The sequence below is a fragment of the Charadrius vociferus genome, unplaced genomic scaffold, assembly GCF_000708025.1.
Source record: "Charadrius vociferus isolate BGI_N301 unplaced genomic scaffold, ASM70802v2 scaffold109, whole genome shotgun sequence".
In the NCBI taxonomy this organism is placed as follows: Eukaryota; Metazoa; Chordata; class Aves; order Charadriiformes; family Charadriidae; genus Charadrius; species Charadrius vociferus.
Genome location: NW_009650060.1, coordinates 1,610,886 through 1,633,202, shown reverse-complemented (window position 1 = coordinate 1,633,202; position 22,317 = coordinate 1,610,886). Strand labels below are relative to the sequence as shown.

The 22,317-nt window shown below is 40.9% G+C and overlaps 1 protein-coding gene across 1 annotated transcript in view; it reads left to right on the top strand.

The window, feature by feature from the left end:
• KYNU (kynureninase) overlaps positions 1–22,107 on the top strand; it is a 59,526-nt gene extending 37,419 nt beyond the window's left edge. Inside the window, exons 10-13 of the mRNA XM_009891703.1 lie at positions 11,607–11,659; positions 13,176–13,261; positions 16,804–17,034; positions 21,788–22,107. Coding sequence (XP_009890005.1) covers positions 11,607–11,659; positions 13,176–13,261; positions 16,804–17,034; positions 21,788–21,940 — 523 coding nt within the window. The 3' untranslated portion in view covers positions 21,941–22,107. The remainder of the gene's footprint in view (positions 1–11,606; positions 11,660–13,175; positions 13,262–16,803; positions 17,035–21,787) is intronic.
• Positions 22,108–22,317: the final 210 nt, after the last annotated feature.

The window sequence follows — 22,317 nt, the reverse complement described above, 5'->3', positions numbered from 1 at the left end:
ATTCCTGCTTTTCATGCCTGTTCTCAAGGCATCAAAACCCTGGGATAAGTGGAGATAAACAAGCAAACAAAAGCACTTAGCTTTTATGAGTCGTATCTTCTCCAAAGTAGTATTTATAGCATAGGTGTGTTTGGTGGGTGCAGATTTGGAGGTTTTATGTACATTTAAATCTTTGCCTGACAACTTGCTCTTTCTTTTGTCCAAAACTCCACCAACAATATGAAGAAACATAATTTAAAACATGAGGTTTGTCACAGCCTTTTTAAAAAATAGTTTTTGTTTTAAGGCTGAGGATGGTCAATTCTTGCAATAGGTCTTTAATGGTATTCATTCTTCAGTAATCCAACACTAAACTGCTGAGTTTACGTGTTAGATCTGAGCAGATTCAAATTTCTCCTGCATTTCTCCTTCTGAACCATGCTGATGGGACATACACCGCTTAGTCTGCTCTGCCATGGCCCTTTCCCACTCCCAGCCTCAGAAACGAGGGGGAGGTGTCTTTGTTCCTTGCGGATGTGGTTTCCCATCTGCCGCCTCTAGCTTTTCTCATCAGATGGTGTAAGACACAACTGCTTCAACATATGAAAGGAACCCAACAGGCTTAGCCTGATGGAAAGGTGAATGTAGCCTGGGGGCAACTCTTGCATCCCCGTTAACTAGTAAGGAAGAGATCCTGGGGCTCTCCTCGGAGTCTGTATGGTTGCTGTGATTTTTTCCTCCGCTTCAAAGGACGCGTTGTTAGCTGCCTGCTCTTTGTGCCTCAGTCCTCCACTTTGAGACAGGTGGTTTTAAAAGCACTTGGTTGTGTCTTGATTTTTTCCCAATAAGAGAAGGCTGAATGAACTTCCAGAGGTGTAACACTACAGCTGGTGTCACACACCTTTAACAAAATGGAAAGGAAGCCGCCTTTGCCTGCCTTTTTAATTAGTAACAAACAGAGACATTATATCTCCTCTTATACTTATCTCAATCTGTATGTTTCTGTATTCACATCACAGAACTTTTCTATCATAGGGAGGAAAAATTTTATTTTCAACAAAAACCATCAAGTAAATCTTCTACCATTTCCACTAAGACCTCGTTTAGCTCTGTGCAGAAATGTGCTGGAACTAATGCAATTTTGCATTTGGGATTTCCTACTAGATGTTGACTCACTTTCTGTATTTGATCATTTTTCACTTTTTCTACTTCAGATTCCCACTTTTGGTACTTTCTATGAAGCTTTTCTTCTAAGATTCTCAATTAAAGCTGTAGTCTACACGTCCTTTAAAAATGAGATTTGCTCATGCTTTTGTATTAGTTCATTAGCCCACAGTGGGGAATTGTTTCTAATTTTTCCTTACTGAATGTGCTTCGAGATCACGGTATGCCTTGAAGTTGCTCGAAGCTGAAAGAACCAGCAATAGACATTATGCTTTTTTGCCATTAATACAGTTACCTTTTTTCCCCCGTTTGTGTCCCCTGGAGTATATTCCTGTAATTGTCAGTTACTGGTTCAGATGGGGTCTCCCACACTTCATGTCTCTCAGAGCTATTCGTGTCCCTGTCCTGGCTGAACGCCTCTCTGGCTTTAGCCGCAGCTCTGGGATCATGCATACAGCTCATATTGTGATTCATATCACAGCCAGTACCTGATTCAAACCATAAGCATTTTTAAAGGTAATTGGAAGGTCGTTACCCAGGTTAAGGAAATAATTCAGCCTCTTTATTACTTGCAAAGTTGGTTTGCTGTGTGTGTGCACCGGAGGAACTTTGTATGGGTTTTCTTTTTTGCTTGGTTTACCTCCTGTGTTTATTTGTTTCCACTTGTTCATGGGGTTTCTGGTCCTCATACCCCCTCTTTCTCCTGTCTGAATCTTTATCTCTCCAATGCTCAGCCAGGAGAAGATGGTCTCACCAGGGCATACAACATCATATTTTTCTTTTTCCTTGGGTTCCCTTAGTTAAATCTATTTTATCTTCACCATTGTTGTGGGCAAGCTGGATCATTTCTTTTGCCCCCACACCAGCTCCTTTCTTGGTTAGTCCACATCCTGCTGACCTTTACTTCTTGCCAATCTCTATACACCTTTGAGTCAGCAGCTTCTTAGAGATCTTCACGACATATAACGTTTCTTCTTTCCCACTTGCTTCAAGACATCCTTGCTCTCACTTTCCATTTGTGAAATATTTCACACATTTGTTGTTTGTTTCTGATGGTAAGTTCTTACTATCACAGTCACTGCTCCTCATTTGCCGTTAAAGTCGTTGGCAGCACTTGCTGGCAGGTGCCTCTTGCTGCCTCCTACTGTGTGGAAATCATAGGGCAGCTACAGCAACAGTTTTGGTCTGGGACACAAATCGGTGCTCACTCATTGTGGCCCCAACTCAGTTGCCGTTGAGCAGCTGGGAAGGACGCTGTAACCCTCTCTTAGCCGCTTCCTTCCTTCTTCTAGTTTCTCAGCATTAAGCCCGGGAGCTAATCACACCAGTGCAACTCTCTTGGGAAACTTGTAGGTTCTTTCTGTCCCATGGCACGAAAAACAGGTCTTTGAAGTGAAGAATTATTTATTTCTTTAGCTGTGTAAATTTTATTGAACAGAAATCTAATAATTTCCTAACTTAATCTAGTTTTTCAGCATCCCTCTGTTTTCATTGACAGTTTTCTGACTTGACTTTCCAGCAACCCATTGTAAGCAAGTGCAGAGATATTCTATCAGTGTGTGTTGGTGGTTGGTGCTGCAGATACAGGTAGTTTGTGACACAAGAATAAGCCCATATAAGCATCCTTATCCGAAGGCTTCTCACCTGCTTCTGCAGTGAGAAGTGCTTGGGGGCTCCTGAAACCAGTGTTGGATCTCGTGTCAAACATTTGACATATGTGTATTGGACCTCATGTCAAGCATTTGAACTTGTGTCAAACATATTTTAGGGCCCAAAATACTGGTGGTTTATGTGCTACTGAAAATCAGGGCAACTACAGCCCTGTAAAGAAAGGTGCCTAAGTCACATTTCTCTCATGTTTTCTAGTGATGGATGAAATTTCAACTTTTTGAGGAGGGACTCTCTAAGATAAGTCTGAAAGATACCCATTTCTGTTCTCTCTTCATGATTTCGTATCTTAGACTTCAGCTCAATAAACACCTTTTGAGTTCTTTTCTCCTTGAATATCACTTAGTGTTAGTAAATGTTCTGTAACACAACTACGGGACTCTGCGGCAACTTTGCTGACACTTAAAACTTTGAATTCAATTAGTTCCAGCCACTGGCATTGAAAAAAACCAAAAAAACCTCATCTAATGTGGTTTGCTTCTTGTTTCAGGCAAAGAGCAGAGGTGATAACTCTTATGTTTTAGCTAATAAGGATTCTAGTATGATAAAGGTCTTGCATTAATATTGTGATTACTGTATTCAAAAACAACAAAGACCTGAGGAAGCGCAACTTCCCAGATCTTAAAATTTTTATATTATAGTTCAGTTTGATACATGTATTATTTACAAATCCATCCAGATATCATCCCCTCAAAGACTCATTCAAGGGACTGAGGAGACTGTGCAGTTCAGTAAATGCATCATTGTAATCAAAACCACCCAAGTCTCCTTTAAGTCAGAATTCACATTTAAAAGTACGTCTAGAAGGGATTGTTGCTTTTGCTTCTTGTTTAATTTAATCTATTTGAAACAGCCTAGAAAAAATTACTGAATTCTTAAAGAATGTAATATACTGGTTTTTATCACCATAATATAATTGGGAACTATTCAATACTTTATAAAAATCTCTGAGAACTTTATTAATATCTCTATGAGTAAATTGGCTCCCTGCTTGATTTTTAATTTCTGGTGTTAGGCAGAATATTTGATTCCCCTTACTAAATATGCTAACGTACTGCTGGCTGTATTCCCCCTTTTCATATATCTGATATTTGGCTAGTGGAAGTGATATACGAGCACTTTGTGATAATAGTTGTTCGTAAGCTGATTTAACAGTTTTTAATTCAACTTCATTAGCCTTAGAGGGGTTGTTTTTTGTGAGATCTTTTCCCGGGATTTAATTTAGGCTCCAATTTTGACTGCGGCTTGATCATACCTTTCTTTTTCCTGATCACGGCGAATGAAATTATCATCCCTCATCGCAAGCGCCTTAGAGGTTTGGTGGAGAGCTCTGTGCGACTCCAAGGGGCCCTGATTGGATTCGCAGCATTGCAGCCATTTCTCTTTCTCATGCCCCGATCACAGCAACTTGTTTCCTGCTACAAAAGTGAACTCAATCTCCTTTTGTTTTGACCTGGAGGGGTAATGTGGAGGGACATGTTGAAATTGGTGTATTCCCACTTGTGTTGAGTCTAAAAGACTAACAAGGAAAAAATCAATTCAAGAAGAGCGTGTGTACCCTCTGTCTTCAAATACCTATCAGCTGTAAATCACCTTGCACTTGATTGACCAAACAGCCTAGGTTTTCACCCAAGAGTGTCTCTAATTTTGGCAACAGTTGCATTACATTCCCCACCTCGGAGAACAGCAAAGCTCCGGGAGCTGAGAGCTGCCCAGCCACTTTTGGAAAAAGGACGATTGCCCAAATCTAGAGTTTTCTTATTTTCACCCATTGCAGTTGCACAGTTAGGTGTCATTGTTTAGATTATGAAACTGTTCTTTTGGGGATTTTGGTCTTTGCTGTTAAAATTCGCTGCTAGGCAGAAAGTGAATTTGGCTATTTTTTAACCAAGACAAGCCTCAAAATAGAGGAGAAAAATTATCTCCCTTCAGATGGTGCTGAAAATGCAAGCTACTTAACAGAAGAAAAATGTCATGCTATTAGCCTCTAATACAATCATATTACTTTGGTCTTTTGACAAAGTAAAGCCTCATTGATATTAAATATGAAAAGTTACTACTTTCACAGTAGCAACTTTTCATAAGGATTTTTGATTTTTTTCCACTGAGTTCTAAGAGACTGGCCCATTAATAATGTATGACATCGCTCACAAGTCACATATGCTTAATAATTAGGAAACATTTGTAATGAGTTGAAAAGGGTAAGGAAAGCATCAGAGTATGTACAAGTCCAAAACCACAGAAGTCTGAGGCTAATAATTACCTGGGCTTCAAAAGCTTTTCAAAGTCTAACAACAGATCCTACTTAAAATGAACAACGGACATTGCACAGAAGAGAATAATGAAAGAAGTCCAATCTTACCATTTGGGATAAAGGATATCTAAATAGATATAAGGGAGGGGAAAAAAAAAAAAAAGAGGCTTTAAATATAGCTTCTGGCAATCTTGGCAAGGTTTTCTGAAGGAGACAGTGAGAGTTAGGTTTCCAAATATTGCTAGACTCCAACAGGGGCTAGCTGCTAACTCCCTTAATCCCCCAAGTAAATCCTAGCCCGTGTGTATATATATATATATACACTATGAAGTACACTCCATAACTGACAGCTTCGCAGTATATGAAGAATTTTGCCTACACAGGAGGGTTAAAATCTTTGAATTCTACGTTTCAGTGATGAAACTGGGAGTCACTTTTCAATTATTCTTTGTTTTGATTAAACAGACCCCTCATCACCACACCAAATATTATGTGAAGTATTTTTCTCCCTTCCAGAGAGCTGTCAACAGGGGAGCCCTGGGTCAGAGCAGGACCTTGCTGTGGTGCCCAGCATGGAGAGGACGGAGTTGCAGTAGAATAACATTGTCCATCCACTTGGGCTTCAGTTTTGTTTCAGCACAGCTATAAAACACCATGTGGAATTAAGCAATAGAAATGTTGATTATTTTTTTCTTTCTTTTTTTTTTTTTTGATGTAAGCGCCAGTTAGGTGACATGGATCAAGAAAAATATTAAATTCTGAACTCAACAAAAACCTGACACTGGAAACAACTTTTGAGCCTGAGAGGATAATTTGGGGAAAGGCTGAGAAGAGGGGAAAAAAATCCAGTGGCATCGGTCAATACCTTCAAATCCCCTTTCCCTATCTGTATTTCAAAAAAATCCAGTATAAGATACTCTAAGAAAATCTTTTTCTCCATTCTTTCATGGTCCTCATTTCTAAGTATGTGAAAATATTTTAACAAATATATTCACACAACTCACCAGAGAGTTAGGGCAGCACTGAGCAGCATTTCTAGAGATGAGGGCTTGAGGCATGGAAAGACTAAATGACTCATCCATGATCAGACAAGTCTGTGATAGCAAAGAAAATTGAAACTCCTTCTCAAACTCTAGTCAATGAGTCAAAAATTTGCTATGTAAAGCAACGAATGTTTTTTTCTGCTTTCTTTGGGTGTGTGTGTGTCATTCTTGCTATTTATTCTGAATTTTGGTGTTGAATCCAAAAAAGCACAATCATGCTCATGTGCTTGCAAGAAAATTAATGCAATAAAAATTACACTAAACATAAAAAAAAAAAAATTGCAATTAGGAATCTTCAATAAAATTAATGCAGAGTGGAATGCAAAGGCTGTGCCCCACCTGTCAAGCCTGTTTGTGGAGTGTGGAGTTTGGGTGAGTTTGTGGAGAGCCGTTCAAAAATCCGAGTAAGAGTGAGGTGGCTTAGAGGGGGTGATGCAACTGTTTATATGAGTTTGGTTTCTGGGATTGACTTTTGTCTGAATGCAGCAGCATTAGGAGATGTTCCTGCTCAGGACCAGAGTCCCGGCTACTTTGTCTATCTGTATTGTGCTATGTGGAGCCCAGGACACTGGAGAAATGTACTTCAAGGTTTGGAACAGTACTTTCAGCTGAGTTGGACATACATAGATCAATGTAAGGCATGTTAAGGAATACTTTTGGTGTTTAGGAGCTGGCTGTACCGTTGAACCACGAAAACTGGGCAGAACTGGGCTCTGGATGTGGCACCATTGGTGTGGTACCACAACACTCTCCTAGGCAGCAGGATTCTTGTCAAACATGGTCAGATCACTGTGGCTGAGGTCAGATGTAGTTTGCTCCTAGCTTCAGGCTGGCTCCAGCCTCCAGGCTTTCTGTATTCTTTTGAAGTCTAATTCCTGAGACCTAGTGGGTTTTTTACTTAACACATTTCCTGCTGATGGAGGGATATTGGAGACACACTTCACTTCTGTTCTGTAAGCCTGTGCCAAACTCTACTGTGCCTCTTCGTTGTCTGTTATAGGTCTTAAAGGTGTTGTGAGGCATAAGCAGAGGGAATGGATGTGCTGTGGATGTGCTCCATTTCGTTCTCTATCCTGCACGAGTCTGCCTTCACAGACGTAGCCCAACATCTGCCTGAATTCTGTGTAATAGACTGTGGGAGCAGAAAGACATCTCATTAACTCCTCAAAGCTGATTCTTACTCATAGTTAGAACAGTAGCATGAAAACTCAAACAAATCTTTGCCAACATCTGGAGCTTTTTTTGCAAAAATAAAGCGATGTGTGAATGAAGAGCTTAGCTGCCACGCAGCAGCTACATCAGCTGCTTTGTGGGCACAGACCGCCCCAAAACTGCCTGTTTATGATTTAGCTTAGTCCATGGTTTCACGAACATAGCATGCTTTGCTGGTATATGCTCCTAATATAGATTTAATCTAACTAATGAATAGGAAATTTCTAGGTAGCATTGTGACCTGATAATGGAAGGAAGACAAACTGTTCCATGCCCAGTGAAGTGGGCAAATGTAAAATAAAGTATTATTAATTTCACACTGCATTCCTGTTGTAGCTTTTCAACACGCTTTCTCATGGATGTAAAATGTTTTCTCACACAATATAATGACAGGATACTTCCAGCGCATTGCCCTGGATTGTAAAAGTAGGGGCACATTAGTAGTATTTCCCTGTTTTTTTCTGTGTCACTACCTTTTTTTTCCTTGCTGAGAAGGGAAATGAGACCCACGTTGCTTCAGGCTGTAAATTATGAATGAGTAGCATGATCATCTGTAACTGCGAAGCAAAGGTCAAAGGATTTTTTTTTGTATTTTTTCTGTGTTCTTTAACTGGATCTTCTTTGATGTTTAGACTGCACATACATCATGATCATTATATCCCGCATTCTTGCATCATTAATGCAACTACAAACGATACGGCTCACGTTATGAACAACCAGCACTTCAGTCTAACACAGACAGATATGAAGGAGGAAAATGAGCTAAATAAAAGTACTTATTGAAAGGATTGTTCCCTGGTGTAAAGGCCCTTCAAGGGAGTATGACTAAATGAGAAGATACTGCTCCTTTCTGGAGTCATTTTCCAACCCAGCAAATCTTTGTTCATTAATTTGTAGCATAAGGGAACATTTTGGGGTAAAAATAAGGAATTTGAAAACCTCGCAGCAATATTTCATGTAGGCCTGCTTGTTTCATGGAATCGAGCTAGTAACAGTTTGCTTTAAATTTTATGTGTCATATTTAAAAGCTACTTCTGTGCATAGACTGGAAAGCTGCAGAACTCCCCGGGAAAGTCTCAGGGCTGTCAAACCATGAGGACGCGGGTTTTATTCGAGGGATAAAATAGAATAATGTGTTATCTACTTTAAAATTTATTATAGAAGCGGGGTTGTCGGAACTCACACTCCTCACAGAAAAAGCCTCAGCCGATCGGGTGCTAATTTACTCTTCTTTTTGGCATGATTGCAATGGATTTAATGTTTGCTTTTGCCGCTGGATGGAGAGATGATAGCCAAAGAGGTGTTCCAGGAGCACCTCTGCTGAGCAGCCATGGGGGACCGTGGGTACCTGGGACTGGCAGCAGGATGCCATCCGGGCACACACCACAAGCCGGCTGTCTCTGGGATAACCATTTTGATTAGTGCTGTGCTAAAACAAGACAAGTGCTCAGTTTGGATACGTTTACACATAATGGGCAGTGACCAGTAAAACGTTGTTCTCAGAGGTTTATAGTGGAACATTTGCAAAATTAGACCCTTTTCTCCCCAGACGCTGCTTTTTAAAATACTTCACAAAATGGGTTTTAACTGTAATAAAAATGCTGTAACTCTCGAGTCCACTTACAAACAATTTTGAGGTGTTTTTAACCCCAAGCACATCATATAAGGCTTTTCAGATCCTTCCACATTATGCGTTTTGCAAAGATGACGGTTTGGAATTCAAAATCAACTTAGATCTTGGTGCCTTTGTTTTTGAAGCTGTAGTCAAAATGGTGACTGCATTTCAAACTACTCATTTTGCATGCAGAGTAACAACTCTTTAATAAGAAATTTTACTGCAGTATCTTAATGTGCAGTTTTATTGCCTATTATTTTTAGCGAGCATTTATAAAGCCTTATGTTTGAGGTTTAACACCTTAGCTATTTCCCATCATAACAGGTTGAAATTTGGCATAGCAGTGGTAACCTTCATTTCAAAATTTACACAGAAAATTGTAAGCAGCAAATTGTTAATTTGTAAAGATTTTGTTAATTTCCACACTTTGAAGCCTGTCAACTTAAATGTCAAATAATGCGACATCCATATGGACCATTAGATCAATGAGAGTGTAGGACCAGAGCTGCCTCAAAGTGCACATCCTGTAGTGACACCTCTGAAGTTCTAGCACAGCCAAAAAGGAAAAAAAAGAAAAAGCAAATTGTCAAAGTTATGGTAGGAAAGGGCAAGACAAGCTAAAACTGTCTTTTAAAAAATCCTTCATTCTGTCATTTTGGAAAAGTTCTGAAATTTCAGTTTCCAAGTTGCAAACGTGGCGCTGCAGCAGAGGTCTGGTTTTAAGCCAGCTTCAGAGATAGCAAGTTTTGAGCATTCAAAATACAACCAGAATGCTTTTCGCCAGGCTCTGCCTGGGTAATATTCTGGTTGACGTTTATTTTGCCTTTGACCTTAGGATGTGGTCCAAAGACTATTGTTTTCTCCGTGTTACAGAGTAATAGTCCAAATGTTATATTTGTAGTGGATATTTTTTCTGTTTAAAACTTCTGGAATTCATGGAATGTTCATGCCATTGACATTAGTAGTATGTTGTAGGAACATACAATATTCAGGTTTTATCATAAAATGTTCTCTTTATATTATACAGTTCATATTAAATAGCTGGATTTTTTTTTATGATTCAAAGCATCAGTAACTGAGTCACTTGGGCAGAAGCTGCATTATACTTTATTTGGGGTATATTCATTTTGGCAATGTAATATCTCATTTGAAATGAATGTATATTGCACTATTGATTTTCATGGGTCTTAGAATAATAAAAACATCGCATAGCAATAAAGAAAAAAGCATGCTTTTTCTGTATACGCTATGTTTGGATGCAGCTCAGAGCCCTTCATAGAAGTAAACATAAAACCTATGTTGTTATACAGAAATACGAAGTACTTTATTTTACACCACGGTGTAACGGTATTCATATAACAAGTCTTTAACTCAAATGTGGTCTTAATTCTGCAGAGCTAAGCTCTTTTAAGAATACTGCAAAGAAGTGCCCTGCTTTAGAGAGGGGCAATGCCTTTCTTTGTCCTCGTTTACTTCCAGGAAGGCTGAGCTACCCTGAATTTTACTTATAGATTTTTTTTTACTGTTACAAATTTTGAATACTTGCCAGGCTTCACTCCTAACAGCTCTGCTACCTGGCATAGAGAAAACTCAGCAAAGCCTTGGGAGAAATGGTGTCAAATATGTTCAGTCCTGGACACCACAGACTCCCTCCTGACCTCTGAAGGTGGTGACTTCCTAATATTGTGATAGCATTGATACATGGGAAATGTCAAGTAGTACTGATGTTATTAGTCCCCAGTGTTACCATGTGCTGAGTTAAGAAGTACAGAACTCAAGGGAGGTGAGGAGAGACTCCCTGGTTTTGTAATATTGACTTTAACTGCGGTGCCTTGGGCACTAGGTGATCCAGTGCATACAGCTGCTTTGGAAAACTGTTTATAGTTATGTTCTTGAGTATATTTCTCAATGAAAATGAAAACACTAGTATAGAATATCACCTTAATTAAAAACCTTGTATAAAATATTTTCAAAGTAATTGATCTTTAATTTTCTTTTTTTTTTTTAATATTTTTTTTTTAAATTTTGGGTTTTTTATTTCTTGGAGAAGATTTAAAAAACGTTTTTGGATTATACTGGTTTGGTTTTTATATTAAAGGAAGATATTTTTTTTTAACAATAAGGTCAGTTCAGGAGAAAAAAGTTTACTCAGAATTCAGATTGCCATCTCACAGTAACGAAAAGGCAATGCTCGCATAATCCTTCTTCTGAGTCCCTGTTGTCTGCTGTCCATCACCAACTCCTCTGCTTGGTGGAACTAAGTCAGATTTTATAACACCTTTTAAATTTAAATTTTCATTAAACTAAGTTTAGGGAAGGTTGAATTTAATGTCTTGGAAAAAAAAAAGAAAGTGGAAATATTTCTGTTCTATATTTGTTTTGTGAAACGAATTCGTACAAAAAGGTTATTGTTAGAAATCAATAGTTAATTGAAATATCTGATACATTTTATCATTAGCAGTTAAAGAGAAATTTCCAAATAGTAATATTAAGGTTTTAGTGCTAGCTATTCATAGAATTTATTGCATTTTTATGTCATTGTTAGAAATAGTGTATTATTAGAAATGTATGTACTTCTTAATCTTACTTACATATTTCTTAACTCTTAAATCTCAATGAAAAGACATTATACCAAGACTGTTACTAATTTACTTTCTTTACAAAATCTTAGGCTAATCGGCTGGTGGGGTCATGAATTCAAGACACGATTCCTCATGGAAAACAGTACGTACTTTTACATTTTCACTTTTACCTTATTTCATGTATTTATATGTAACCAGCTTTGCTTTCATAGTAGTTTGATTAGGAAGGATAGAACTTTGTATTTCTTCACTCATGCTAAAGATATTAAGCTAAACTCATCCCAAATATGTGATACAGTGGAGTTAAAATAAAAGTGGGAGTAAATTTGGTCTCTGGGCATATGTGTCTGACTGTCTGCTTCTAGATATTTTGCTGAAATATCTTCAAAACGCAGATGTAGAATATGGATGAAAGTTTCGAAGTGTGTCAATGAATTAAACACATAAGTCTCCGAGGAGCGAGAATCTGCTATCTTTCATTTGGGTAATATCTTACTTTAGGATTAGTTCTGCTGGAGTTAATGAGAAATTACATAAATAAAGGTAAGGCAACCTGACATAAGTCAGGAAATCCCACTTATGTTTCAGCACCTCCAAATCCGTTGCACTTGCGAAGGATGGGTTGTAAGACAAAACCAAACCTGCTCTGAAATAACTAAATATTTATTGTCCCAACATGAAATGAGGACTCCTTTCCGAATCTGACAGCTAGACTGTTCAGCTCCATTTTAAAGTATAGCAGAGAGAATATCCTGAGAGATCAGGAGGAGAAAGGAGATTTGATGTTTGATTGGTTGTTTTGTTTTTAATATATTTTTAATTTTCTGTGGCATTGGCTATTGATGGGACTTTGGCTGAAGAACACTTCTCTAATAGCCTCAGTCTGCTGTTTGTTTCCTGACCAAATAGAAGAGAGTGGCACTATGGAAAGCCAGCAGGAAACACAAATTGCCTTGAAATACTGTTAAAAGAAGAAAAATATTGTTTGTTCATTTCCATGGGAGGTTTATAGGGAAGAAGTTGGGCAACAATGATTATAAAATTAACCAATCTGCTGTGCATAAAAAGCATTTCCTCCACAGCATCCTCTTGCTCTGGTGCTGAAGCATGAAATATAAATGGTGACACAGAACTTACAGTGAGGCTTTATAGATTTATTAAATAGATTTTGTGAAATTTCACAGCCTAAAGTCTATGCAACTTCTCTGTGGCCTGCAGCTACACTTGGCTGCATATGCAGTCTCCCATGTGTCTCGTCAGTTTAATAAAGTTAAGGAACATGATTCCCCTGCTCGTGTACCGTGGCTCTGCACGAGCGTGCTTCTGCTGACTTGGAATTTCTCTGGTTTGTGCCAGTGTGAAAAGAGATTCAAGTGTAAAGGTGGTTTTAAACAAATTAATTTTGGTGTTTTTAACAAATTAATTGCAGTTCTCTAGTTCCCAGGAAGCTGCTAATGAGGACTTCTGCTGGATAAAATTGGGCTTCTCTCGAAGTTAACAGTATTAGCTGTGAACAGATTACTATTTCCTTTTAATGACTGATTTCTCCAGGCCACATTAGTGAAATATTTTATTGCATGAGGACGGACTTCAAGATAAGGTCCAATCCATTAAAAGGAAGAAATCAAAAACACTAATATAAGTTATTCATTTTCCAGAATTACAACTAAGTGAAGGAATTAATGGATTTCGGTTATCGAATCCTCCAATTTTACTGGTCTGTGCTCTGCAGGCTAGTTTAGAGGTAAGTAATTGCTTTACTTTGAGCCTGAATTTAAGAGTATAAAATTGTTAAAGGAATGTCATGCGTATTATTGTTGTCTCCATTAAAAAAAAATAATTGAAGAATAGATAAAAAGCGAAGGGGGGGAAAAAAAAGGGGGGGGGGGGGGGGGAGGGGGATGAAAAACAAACAAAATAACCCTACAACCCTGAAAAATCAAGGCCTTTAATAAATATACTCACCCCTTCACTGTTCGCACAAAGTTTGCTGTTGGAGCCAGTATACACGAGGTTTGCACCTCCAAGCCCGACCACTAGCAAGGTGTCCCACCGCTTTCAGGAGCTCAGTACAAACAGCAGCTTTTCCCATAGAGATATTCAGGGGTTGCCTCAGTGCAACTCATGCAAAGGATGCTGTTAGAGATCTTCCTAGGAAGGAAGCAGGTCACTCTAAAAAGTTCCATCCAGAGTTGTTTCTACATATATTTCCCATGGCAAAACAGAATTACCTCCTTTATGAAAGAAAATGGATGTGGCCACTGGGTGTCCTGGAGTCTCAATTGAACCAGTGGCTCTGGGGACCTGTCCTCCCATGTAGTCCCTTTTATTACAAACAGAAAAGGCAGAAGCTGTCTGCGAATGCTTCCTAAAAGGGGAATTCATGAATGTGGTGTAGCTCCAGACTCTTCATGTCTTCATTATTCTTTTGGTGGCCAAAGGAGCAGAGCCCCATTTCTGACTCATCTCTTTATGAATCACTGAGATTGCTGCTATGGAAAGGGCAGTCCTGCCATACAGAGCTAATCCATTCCTGGCAAAGAACAGGTGACCCATGTGCTGAAAGCCCTTTGGTCCGCCTTGGAGAGCACAGTTCAGCCTGTGTGTGCCTTCAGCACTCAGCTCTTCTTCAAACTACTGGTATTGTGTTTCATATCCAGGCATAGCAGCATTTCTCTTATGGATGGTTCACCCCTGAAATAGAGGACTTTAGGTCTTTGGGGCTAAAAAGGATGGTTTTACATAGATTTCCCTACTACATGCTACATATGCTACTATATTAAAATTCTTCCTAAGCTGTTTTTCAAGCCAGACTTGGTTAACAAGATTTTGCCATCAGCAAATGGGAGAAATTTATTTCTGCTCGCATTCCATTAATGTTAGTGACATGGCAAAGCTGATGCTGGAACAAAGAGCAATGTACATACGCTGTATGTCCCTCTTCTTTATTTGCTGAAAAAACAGTGTCTTAAGCAAACAAAGTCAGAAAATTGCCAATTGTGCTCTCTCCAGCTTACATGCAACGCTGAAGGACTGCAAAGGGCACAGCAATGCTTCTTGTTCTGCCTGACAATTTATTTTGTTAGTCCTTAAACATCCAATATATTTTTTTAAACTTTATGTGACCTCCGAGATAAGCTGAAAGCTGTTCTGCTATGACCCAGATTGTCAGTGCTCCAGTTTGTGTGGGTTGATGTCATTTAGCCCACTGCAGGGAGCCTCGAACAATGAGGGCTGAGCCGTTTCCATCGCCTCCCCTTTCCGTGCCGGCATTACCTTTTGGCACAGCCAGGATTTCCCAGTGCTAATTGCTCTAATACAGTGGGAAACAAAATAGTTTTCATGTCTGGCAAGAGATGGCTGGTGAAATTGCATGCCACCTTCACTGGGACACATTAAGCAGAAGGCAGTGTTTCCAATGGAAACAATGAAAACTGCAAGTGTTAATGTATGTTATTCCTCAATAACGCTTAAAATGACTGTTATGGCGGTAGCTGCTCCCTTTTATGGAAAAAAGGGGAGCGCTCTGCAGCCACATTTAAAAGATCTTTTTCAACAATTTCACCCAGGAGGCCAAATATTCCTTGCACAAAGCCTGAGCAAACAGATTTTTGCAAGCAGCCTAAGGAGATCCATCCTTCATACTGCTGCAAAACCCAGAGGTGTAGGAGGCAGGTCTCCATTTTACCTCCAGTAATGTGCTGAATAGTCGTGTGCACGCTCTGCTTGCCTGTGTGGTGAGGGACGCACCTCTAGATATTTGGTCACCTGTAGAAATAGTGACTGCTGGTGGCTCTGATCCCTGTCACATTCATTGCCGTGACAGCTCTGTGTCTGTGCAAAGTCTGTCTTACAGCAGCCATATTTTGTTTCACGGAAAAATCAGAGAATCATAGAATTGTCTAGGTTGGAAGAGACCTCTAAGAACATCGAGTCCAAACATTAACATAACACAGCCAAAACCACCACTAAACCATGTCCCTCAGCACCACATCTACCCGTCTTTTAAATATCTCCAGGGATGGCGATTCCATTTCCCTGGGCAGCCTGTTCCAATGCTTGATAATCCTTTGGTTTCATGCAGTGTCTAGTGGCTGCAATAGTATCAGGGAGTAATACTTGGGATATTCTACAAAAGAGTGATTTCCAGGTGCTGCTGGAGACCAGACTTTGCTATATTTTGAGTAGGATTTCTCAGTTACGTCTTTACATACTCTTTTGGGGTATGATATAAGTAATCTTAAAAGTGTTACTCCTTCAGTGTGAAGCAATGATTTCTTGAGAGCGAAGATCACGGATCTTCATACAGGACCTCTGCCTTGCTTCTGATTTTGCAGCTGCAATCGGTGGAGGCATAGTTGTCCATGAGCAGCGATACTGCATTTATGTGCCAGAATCTGATTTGAAGTGACTATTGGGTACTTGCCTGTCTATGTCTTACCATTTTTCCCTGAAGGAGGGAAGAAGAAAAGGGAGGGTTTGAGGAAGGCAAGGGTAAATTGTATTCAGGGTCACATTTTCCATTATTCCCTGTAACTGAGCCTTTCCAGAGCACATGCAGAAGCTGTCTTGCCTTCTCCTGCTCCCAAACTCTTCTGCCGCATTGCTTGTTCTTGTCTGTGTGGCAAAATAGCATTGCCATTTTAAAGCGGTCACTTTTGCACTTCTCACGGTGTTTTGAGTTTCTGCAGCTCAATCCTTGTAGCTGTGTAAGAGCATAAAGATACTAAGCCGTAATCAAGTGAATATTTTTTCTTCATGCGGACTAACAAAGACAGAGCCTGTACAGGACTTAAAGCAGTGAAGTCAGTAAGTTAGTATAAATTTTGTGTTTTCAAAGACAAGAATTTGCAGATTAGTCATGATGTTTCAGTCCTGGCCCTTGGATTTTGTTACTTGAGGTATATACAAGGAAAAACTTGCCCGTGATTTTGAGTTTCATGCAGCCCTGTTGCATGTATAGAGAATTTATGGAGCCTCTTCAGACATGCAAATGAATGCTCTCATAGCAAACTGTTTTTGTGTGCAAGTCCATTTATACAGATATGGATGTATGTAAAACTTTTTAACAGTAGACAGAAATGTCTTTCATTATCTAAAGACATAACATTATCTTGTGTTTTCAAAAGCCCAATCCTGCCGTGTTTATGTATAAAATCTATCTGATATTGCCACTTGATCCAGTGACAATATATAGAGAAATCTGCTATCCTTTTAGTCTTCCTTACTGCCTTTTTATTTTCTGTAGCAACACGTTATCATTCTAATGATTTAAAATCGTTATAGGTTTTTGGTCAAACTACAATGAAAGCATTGAGAAGGAAATCCATTCTACTCACTGGTTACTTGGAATACCTGATAAAACATTACTACAGTGAGGATAAAACAAATCCAGGGAAGCCTTTCGTGAAAATAATCACACCATCTCGAACTGAGGAAAGAGGATGCCAACTCACGCTATTTTTTTCCCTTCCAATCAAAACTGTGTTTAAGGAGCTAGAGAAGAGAGGAGTAGCTGTGAGTAAATCAAACTTTGTCTTCTTATCCACTGTTTTGTGAACCTATTCCATAACAAAGTAATAATTTTGCTTTTATGCAAATACAATCTCATATAAGCCCCCAAAAACCTGGGAATGATGAAAATTGCTTACATAGCATCCTCAGTCTTTACTTGTGTAAATAATCAAATAAGTAGAATTATTTTATAAAATATTTGTTAGTCTGTATATTGTCCTCTGTTGATCTGTTTCCAGTAGTTCTGTGAGTAGCACCTAGGAATCACTACTGAGGTTAGAGCTGCTTTATGGGTGCATTATGGTGGGACACATTATGGATCTGAAGATGATGGCCTGAACAGGAGAGGAAAAAAAAGAAGAAAACCAAATCACTGGAAAAACACAAATATGAGTATATCAGAGCTGTCAGCGTAATGTACTGCCTGCACAGGTCTCCCCTGCTCAGTGTGTTTGTCCAGGTCCTCTGCTGTGGGTTCAGGCATGAGTCCAGAGACCACAATGAAGAGGTCTGTGCCACCCAAGGGTGCTGGTAGCCAGGAGACCTCAAAGGGTGCTCGCCATCCACAATGCCACAACTCGCACACCTACAGCCTGATGATGACAAGGAGCTCTGAACCTCCACCGGTCCCTTTCCTGATCTGCAAATGGCCAAACACTTGCTCTTTGTGAGGCATCAAGGGGGAGGAATAAGAAAGCTGCCATTTCCTTAAACATGTGTTTTAGCACTTAGAAAAAGAGGCCACTGAACGGCAGTGACATTTAATGGCACCGTTACCGGTGAGCACCGTTCAAAAAGAATAAAAGCGAAATTTAAGGCTGTACATTTGGTGATTTAGAAGTGCTGGGAGGTGAGGCTGATAGCGTAACGCCATATAAATGATATACGAGTTTTATTTCTGCTGGTGACTTGTGTCCCCAAAGGGCAACTCTTCCAGGCTAAATATGCTGCTGTTTTGGTGCTGCCAGGGAATTCCAGGAACTGCTGCTTTTAAGAGGGCAAGGGGCCTTACACTGTTGGCTTGTCCTCGCGATGCAGTAATATGCTTCAAATATGAGAGATTGTTCTATTCTGTAAAATGTTCAAATTCACAGAGGGGTTTGAGGAAAAATACTGCACACCCTGCGGTATTACTTGTGCCTGTAGTACTGGGACCAGTGCTGTTTAACATAGAATCATAGAATTGTTTTAGTTGGAAGAGACCTTTAAGATCACCAAGTCCAGCTGTTAACCTAACACAGCCAAGTTACCTCTAAACCATGTCCCTCAGCACTACATCTAACTTGCCTTTTAAATACCTCCAGGGATAGTGATTCCACCACTTCCCTGGGCAGTCTGTTCCAATGCTTGATAAGCCTTTCTGTGAAGAAATTTTTCCCAATATCCAATCTAAACCTCCCCTGACACAACTTGAGGCCACTTCCTCTTGTCCTATCACCTTTTACTAGGGAGAAGAGGTTGACCCCCACCTCTCTACAACCTCCTTTCAGGTCGTTGTAGAGAGTGACAAGGTGTCCCCTCAGCCTCCTCTTCTCCAGGCTAAACAACCCCAATTCCCTCAGCCGCTAGTGAGGGGCCCAAAACAGAACACGGTATTCTAGGTGGGGCTTCACCAGTGCCGAGTACAGGGGATGATCGCTTCCCTAGTCCTGCTGGCCACACTGTTGCTGATACAGGCCAGGATACTACTGACCTGCTCTGCCACCTGGGCATCCTACTGGCATATATTCAGCTGGCGGTTGACCAACACCCCCAGGTGCTTTTCTGCCAGGCAGCTTTCCAGCCACTCTGCCCCAAGCCTGTAGCACTGCATGGGGTTGTTGTGACCCAAGTGCAGGACCCGGCACTTGGCCTTGTTGAACCTTTGTCGTGGTTTAGGCTGAACCGGCCATCAGATGAGCAACAGATACTCCCCCCTACCCCTCTTCAGAAAGAGAGGCAGATGGGGTAAAAAGAGACTTACGAGTTTAGAAGGAACTAAACTGCTTTAATTAAATATTAATAATAAACCAAAAATAAAATAATGAAATAAATACAAAATCATATCAAGCTCCCAGGATGACAATCCTGTCACCGGCTGGCACTGGGGCAGTCCCAGAGGGGACTCAGTGACGGACAGGAACTGGATTTCAGATCTACATTCAGGAACACGGTCAAAGGCAGACGAACAGGCAGAGTCTTCCTCGGATGCTGGCCATTGAAGAAAGAGCGCTGACCCTTTGATCCTTCAGCTTTTATACTGACCATGAGGCAGATGGGATGGAATACCCCACTGGTCAGTTTTGGGTCACCTGTCCTCTCCGCTCCTCCCTGCAGGTGGGACCCTTCTACGCTTTTCCACTGCCGACCCTCCAACGGGGCACATAACAAAGTGAGCTGCCCTTGGGTGTTAGAGCAGTAAGGATAAGCAAGAGCCTCTCTGCATACCATCCCTTGGCATCAGCTATAAACATAGGTCTGATCACTCTGAGAGTGAACAGTGTCTGCAAAATGTGCTGTTCATTTCAGTAGTTAGAAGAGGCCCAGCTAAAAAGTAAAATTACTGAACAGAATTGGTCCTGTTTTACCTCAAACCAGGACAACCTCATACCATTGGCCTTGGCCCATCCATCCAGCCTGTTCAGATCCCTCTGTAAAGCCATCCTACCCTCAAGCAGATCAACACTCCCGCCCAACTTGGGGTCATCTGCAGACTTACTGAGGATGCACTCAATGCCTTCATCCAGATCACTGATAAAGACAATAAACAGAACTGGCTCCCATACTGAGCCCTGGGGAACATCATTTGTGACCAGCCATCGACTGGATTTAACTCCATTCACCACCACTCTTTGGGCCCGGCCATCCAGCCAGTTTTTTACCCAGCGAAGCATATGCCCATCTAAGCCATGAGTGGCCAGTTTCTCCAGGAGAATGCTGTGGGAAATGGTGTCAAAGGCTTTACTAAAGTCCAGGTAAACAACATACATAGCTTTTCCCTCAGCTGCTAGGCGGATCACCTTGTCATAGAAGGAGATCAGGTTAGTCAAGCAGGACCTGACTTTCATAAACCCATGCTGACCAGGCCTGATCACCTGATTCCCTGTATGTGCCTTGTGATGGCACTCAAGATGATCTACTCCGTAACTTTCCCTGGCACCGAGGTCAGACGGACAGGCCTGTAATTCCCTGTATCCTCCTTCCAGCCCTTCCTGTAGATCGGCATCACATTTGCTAAACTCCAGTCAACTGGGACCTCCCTGGTTAACCAGGACTGCTGGTAAATGATGGAAAGTGGTTTGGTGAGCACCTCTGATAGCTCCCTCAGTACCCTTGGATGCATCTCATCCTGCCGCATAGCCTTGTGTGCATCTAAGTGGTGTACTAGCTCACTAACTATTTCCTCTTGGATTATGGGGGCTTTATTCTGCTCCCTGTCCCTGTCCCTGGGGGACAGGGGGTTGGGTACCCAAAGAACAACTGGTTTTACTATTAAAGACTGAGGCAATGAAGGCATTAAATACCCCAGCCTTTTCCTCATCCTTGGTCACTATGTTTCCCCCCTCATCCAATAAAGGATGGAGATTGTTCTTAGTCCTCCTTTTGTTGTTAATTTATTTATAGAAAAAAAAATTATTGTCTTTTATGGCAGTAGCCAGATTAAGTCCTAGTTGGGCTTTGGCCCTTCTAATTTTCTCCCTGCATAGCCTCACAAAATCTTTGTAGTCTCTCTGAATGGCCTGCCCCTTCTTCCATAGGCCATAAAATTTCTTTTTTCTTCCTGAATTTCAGCCAAAGCTCTTGGTTTAGCCAGGGTGGTCTTCTTCCCTACCAGCTCATCTTACGGCACATGGGGATGGCCAGATCCTGTGCCTTAAAGATTTCCTTCTTGAGGAATGTCCAGTCTTCCTGGACTCCTTTGTTGGTGACATGGGCAGTGGGACTGAGTGCACCCTCAGCAAGTTTGCCGATGACACCAAGCTATGTGGTGCGGTTGACACACTGGAGGGAAGGGGTACCATCCAGAGGGACCTGGACAGGCATGAGAGGTGGGCCTGTGTGAACCTCATGAAGTTCAACAAGACCAAGTGCAATGTCCTGCACGTGGGTCAGGGCAATCCCAAGCACAAATAGAGTCTGGGCGGAGAATGGATGGAGAGCAGCCCTGAGGAGAAGGACTTGGGGGTGTTGGTTGATGAGAAGCTCAATATGAGCCGGCAATGTGTGCTGGCAGCCCAGAAAGTCAACCGTATGCTGGGCTGCATTGAAAGAAGCGTGGCCAGCAGGGTGAGGGAGGTGATTCTGCCCCTCTACTCTGCTCTTGTGAGACCCCACCTACAGTACTGCGTCCAGCTATGGAGCCCCCAACATAAGAAGGACATGGACCTGTTGGAGCAGGTCCAGAGGAGGGCCACGAAGATGATCAGGGGGCTGGAGCGCCTCTGCTATGAAGACAGGCTGAGAGAGTTGGGGTTTTTCAGACTGGAGAAGAGATAGCTCGTTTGGAGGCACTCAGTGGCGCTGCTGGAGTTCTACCCACCCTAAGCCTTGCACCCTTTTTAGGCAACACACCACTCTCCTTGCTCTGTTCTTCACAATAACGGTCCTCACGGTAGTTTCTTAGGAGTCCCAAAATTTTTCCATATGTCTCCTTGTCAGTCCAGTTATTTTTCCTTGCTGTAACTCCATGAAGACGAGAATGACATTTAAAAATATAACCTGACAAAGAAATATGAAGTGACCTGAATTTACTAAGCATTCCCTTTCTATTTTGCAGTGTGACATGCGAGAACCAAATGCTCTTCGTGTTGCCCCAGTTCCTCTCTACAATTCTTTCCATGATGTGCACAGATTTATTGAAATCCTGGGATCTGCAATTACATCTTCAAAACAAACAGCAAACAATACTGCGCTATCTGGTTCTTATTGATGGCTCAGCTGTATCTTTTAATCTATTTCTGACTAAGATGCATTTATCCCGCCGAGTGATTCTTTGCTTCGAGTAGACTGAGCTATATCCCATGCAATTTGCAAAAAAATGACTGTGCTTGAATAGTTATTTACAACAGACATAGTTTTATTAAAGCTCATATTTCCACTCTGCTTTGACTTTGACTTCATGAATTAGTATGCTTTGTATATTTTAATGGGGCTTTTCTTAAACATTTTATGTAGTTTTATTACATTAGCTTTGAGAAGCATGGAAGAATTGCTATCAACTAGAACAGGAATGAAAAAAAAAATCCCTTCTTTATTATAAAAATGATGCATAATAAAAAGTGGAAAATAGACAAATCACCAACAGTT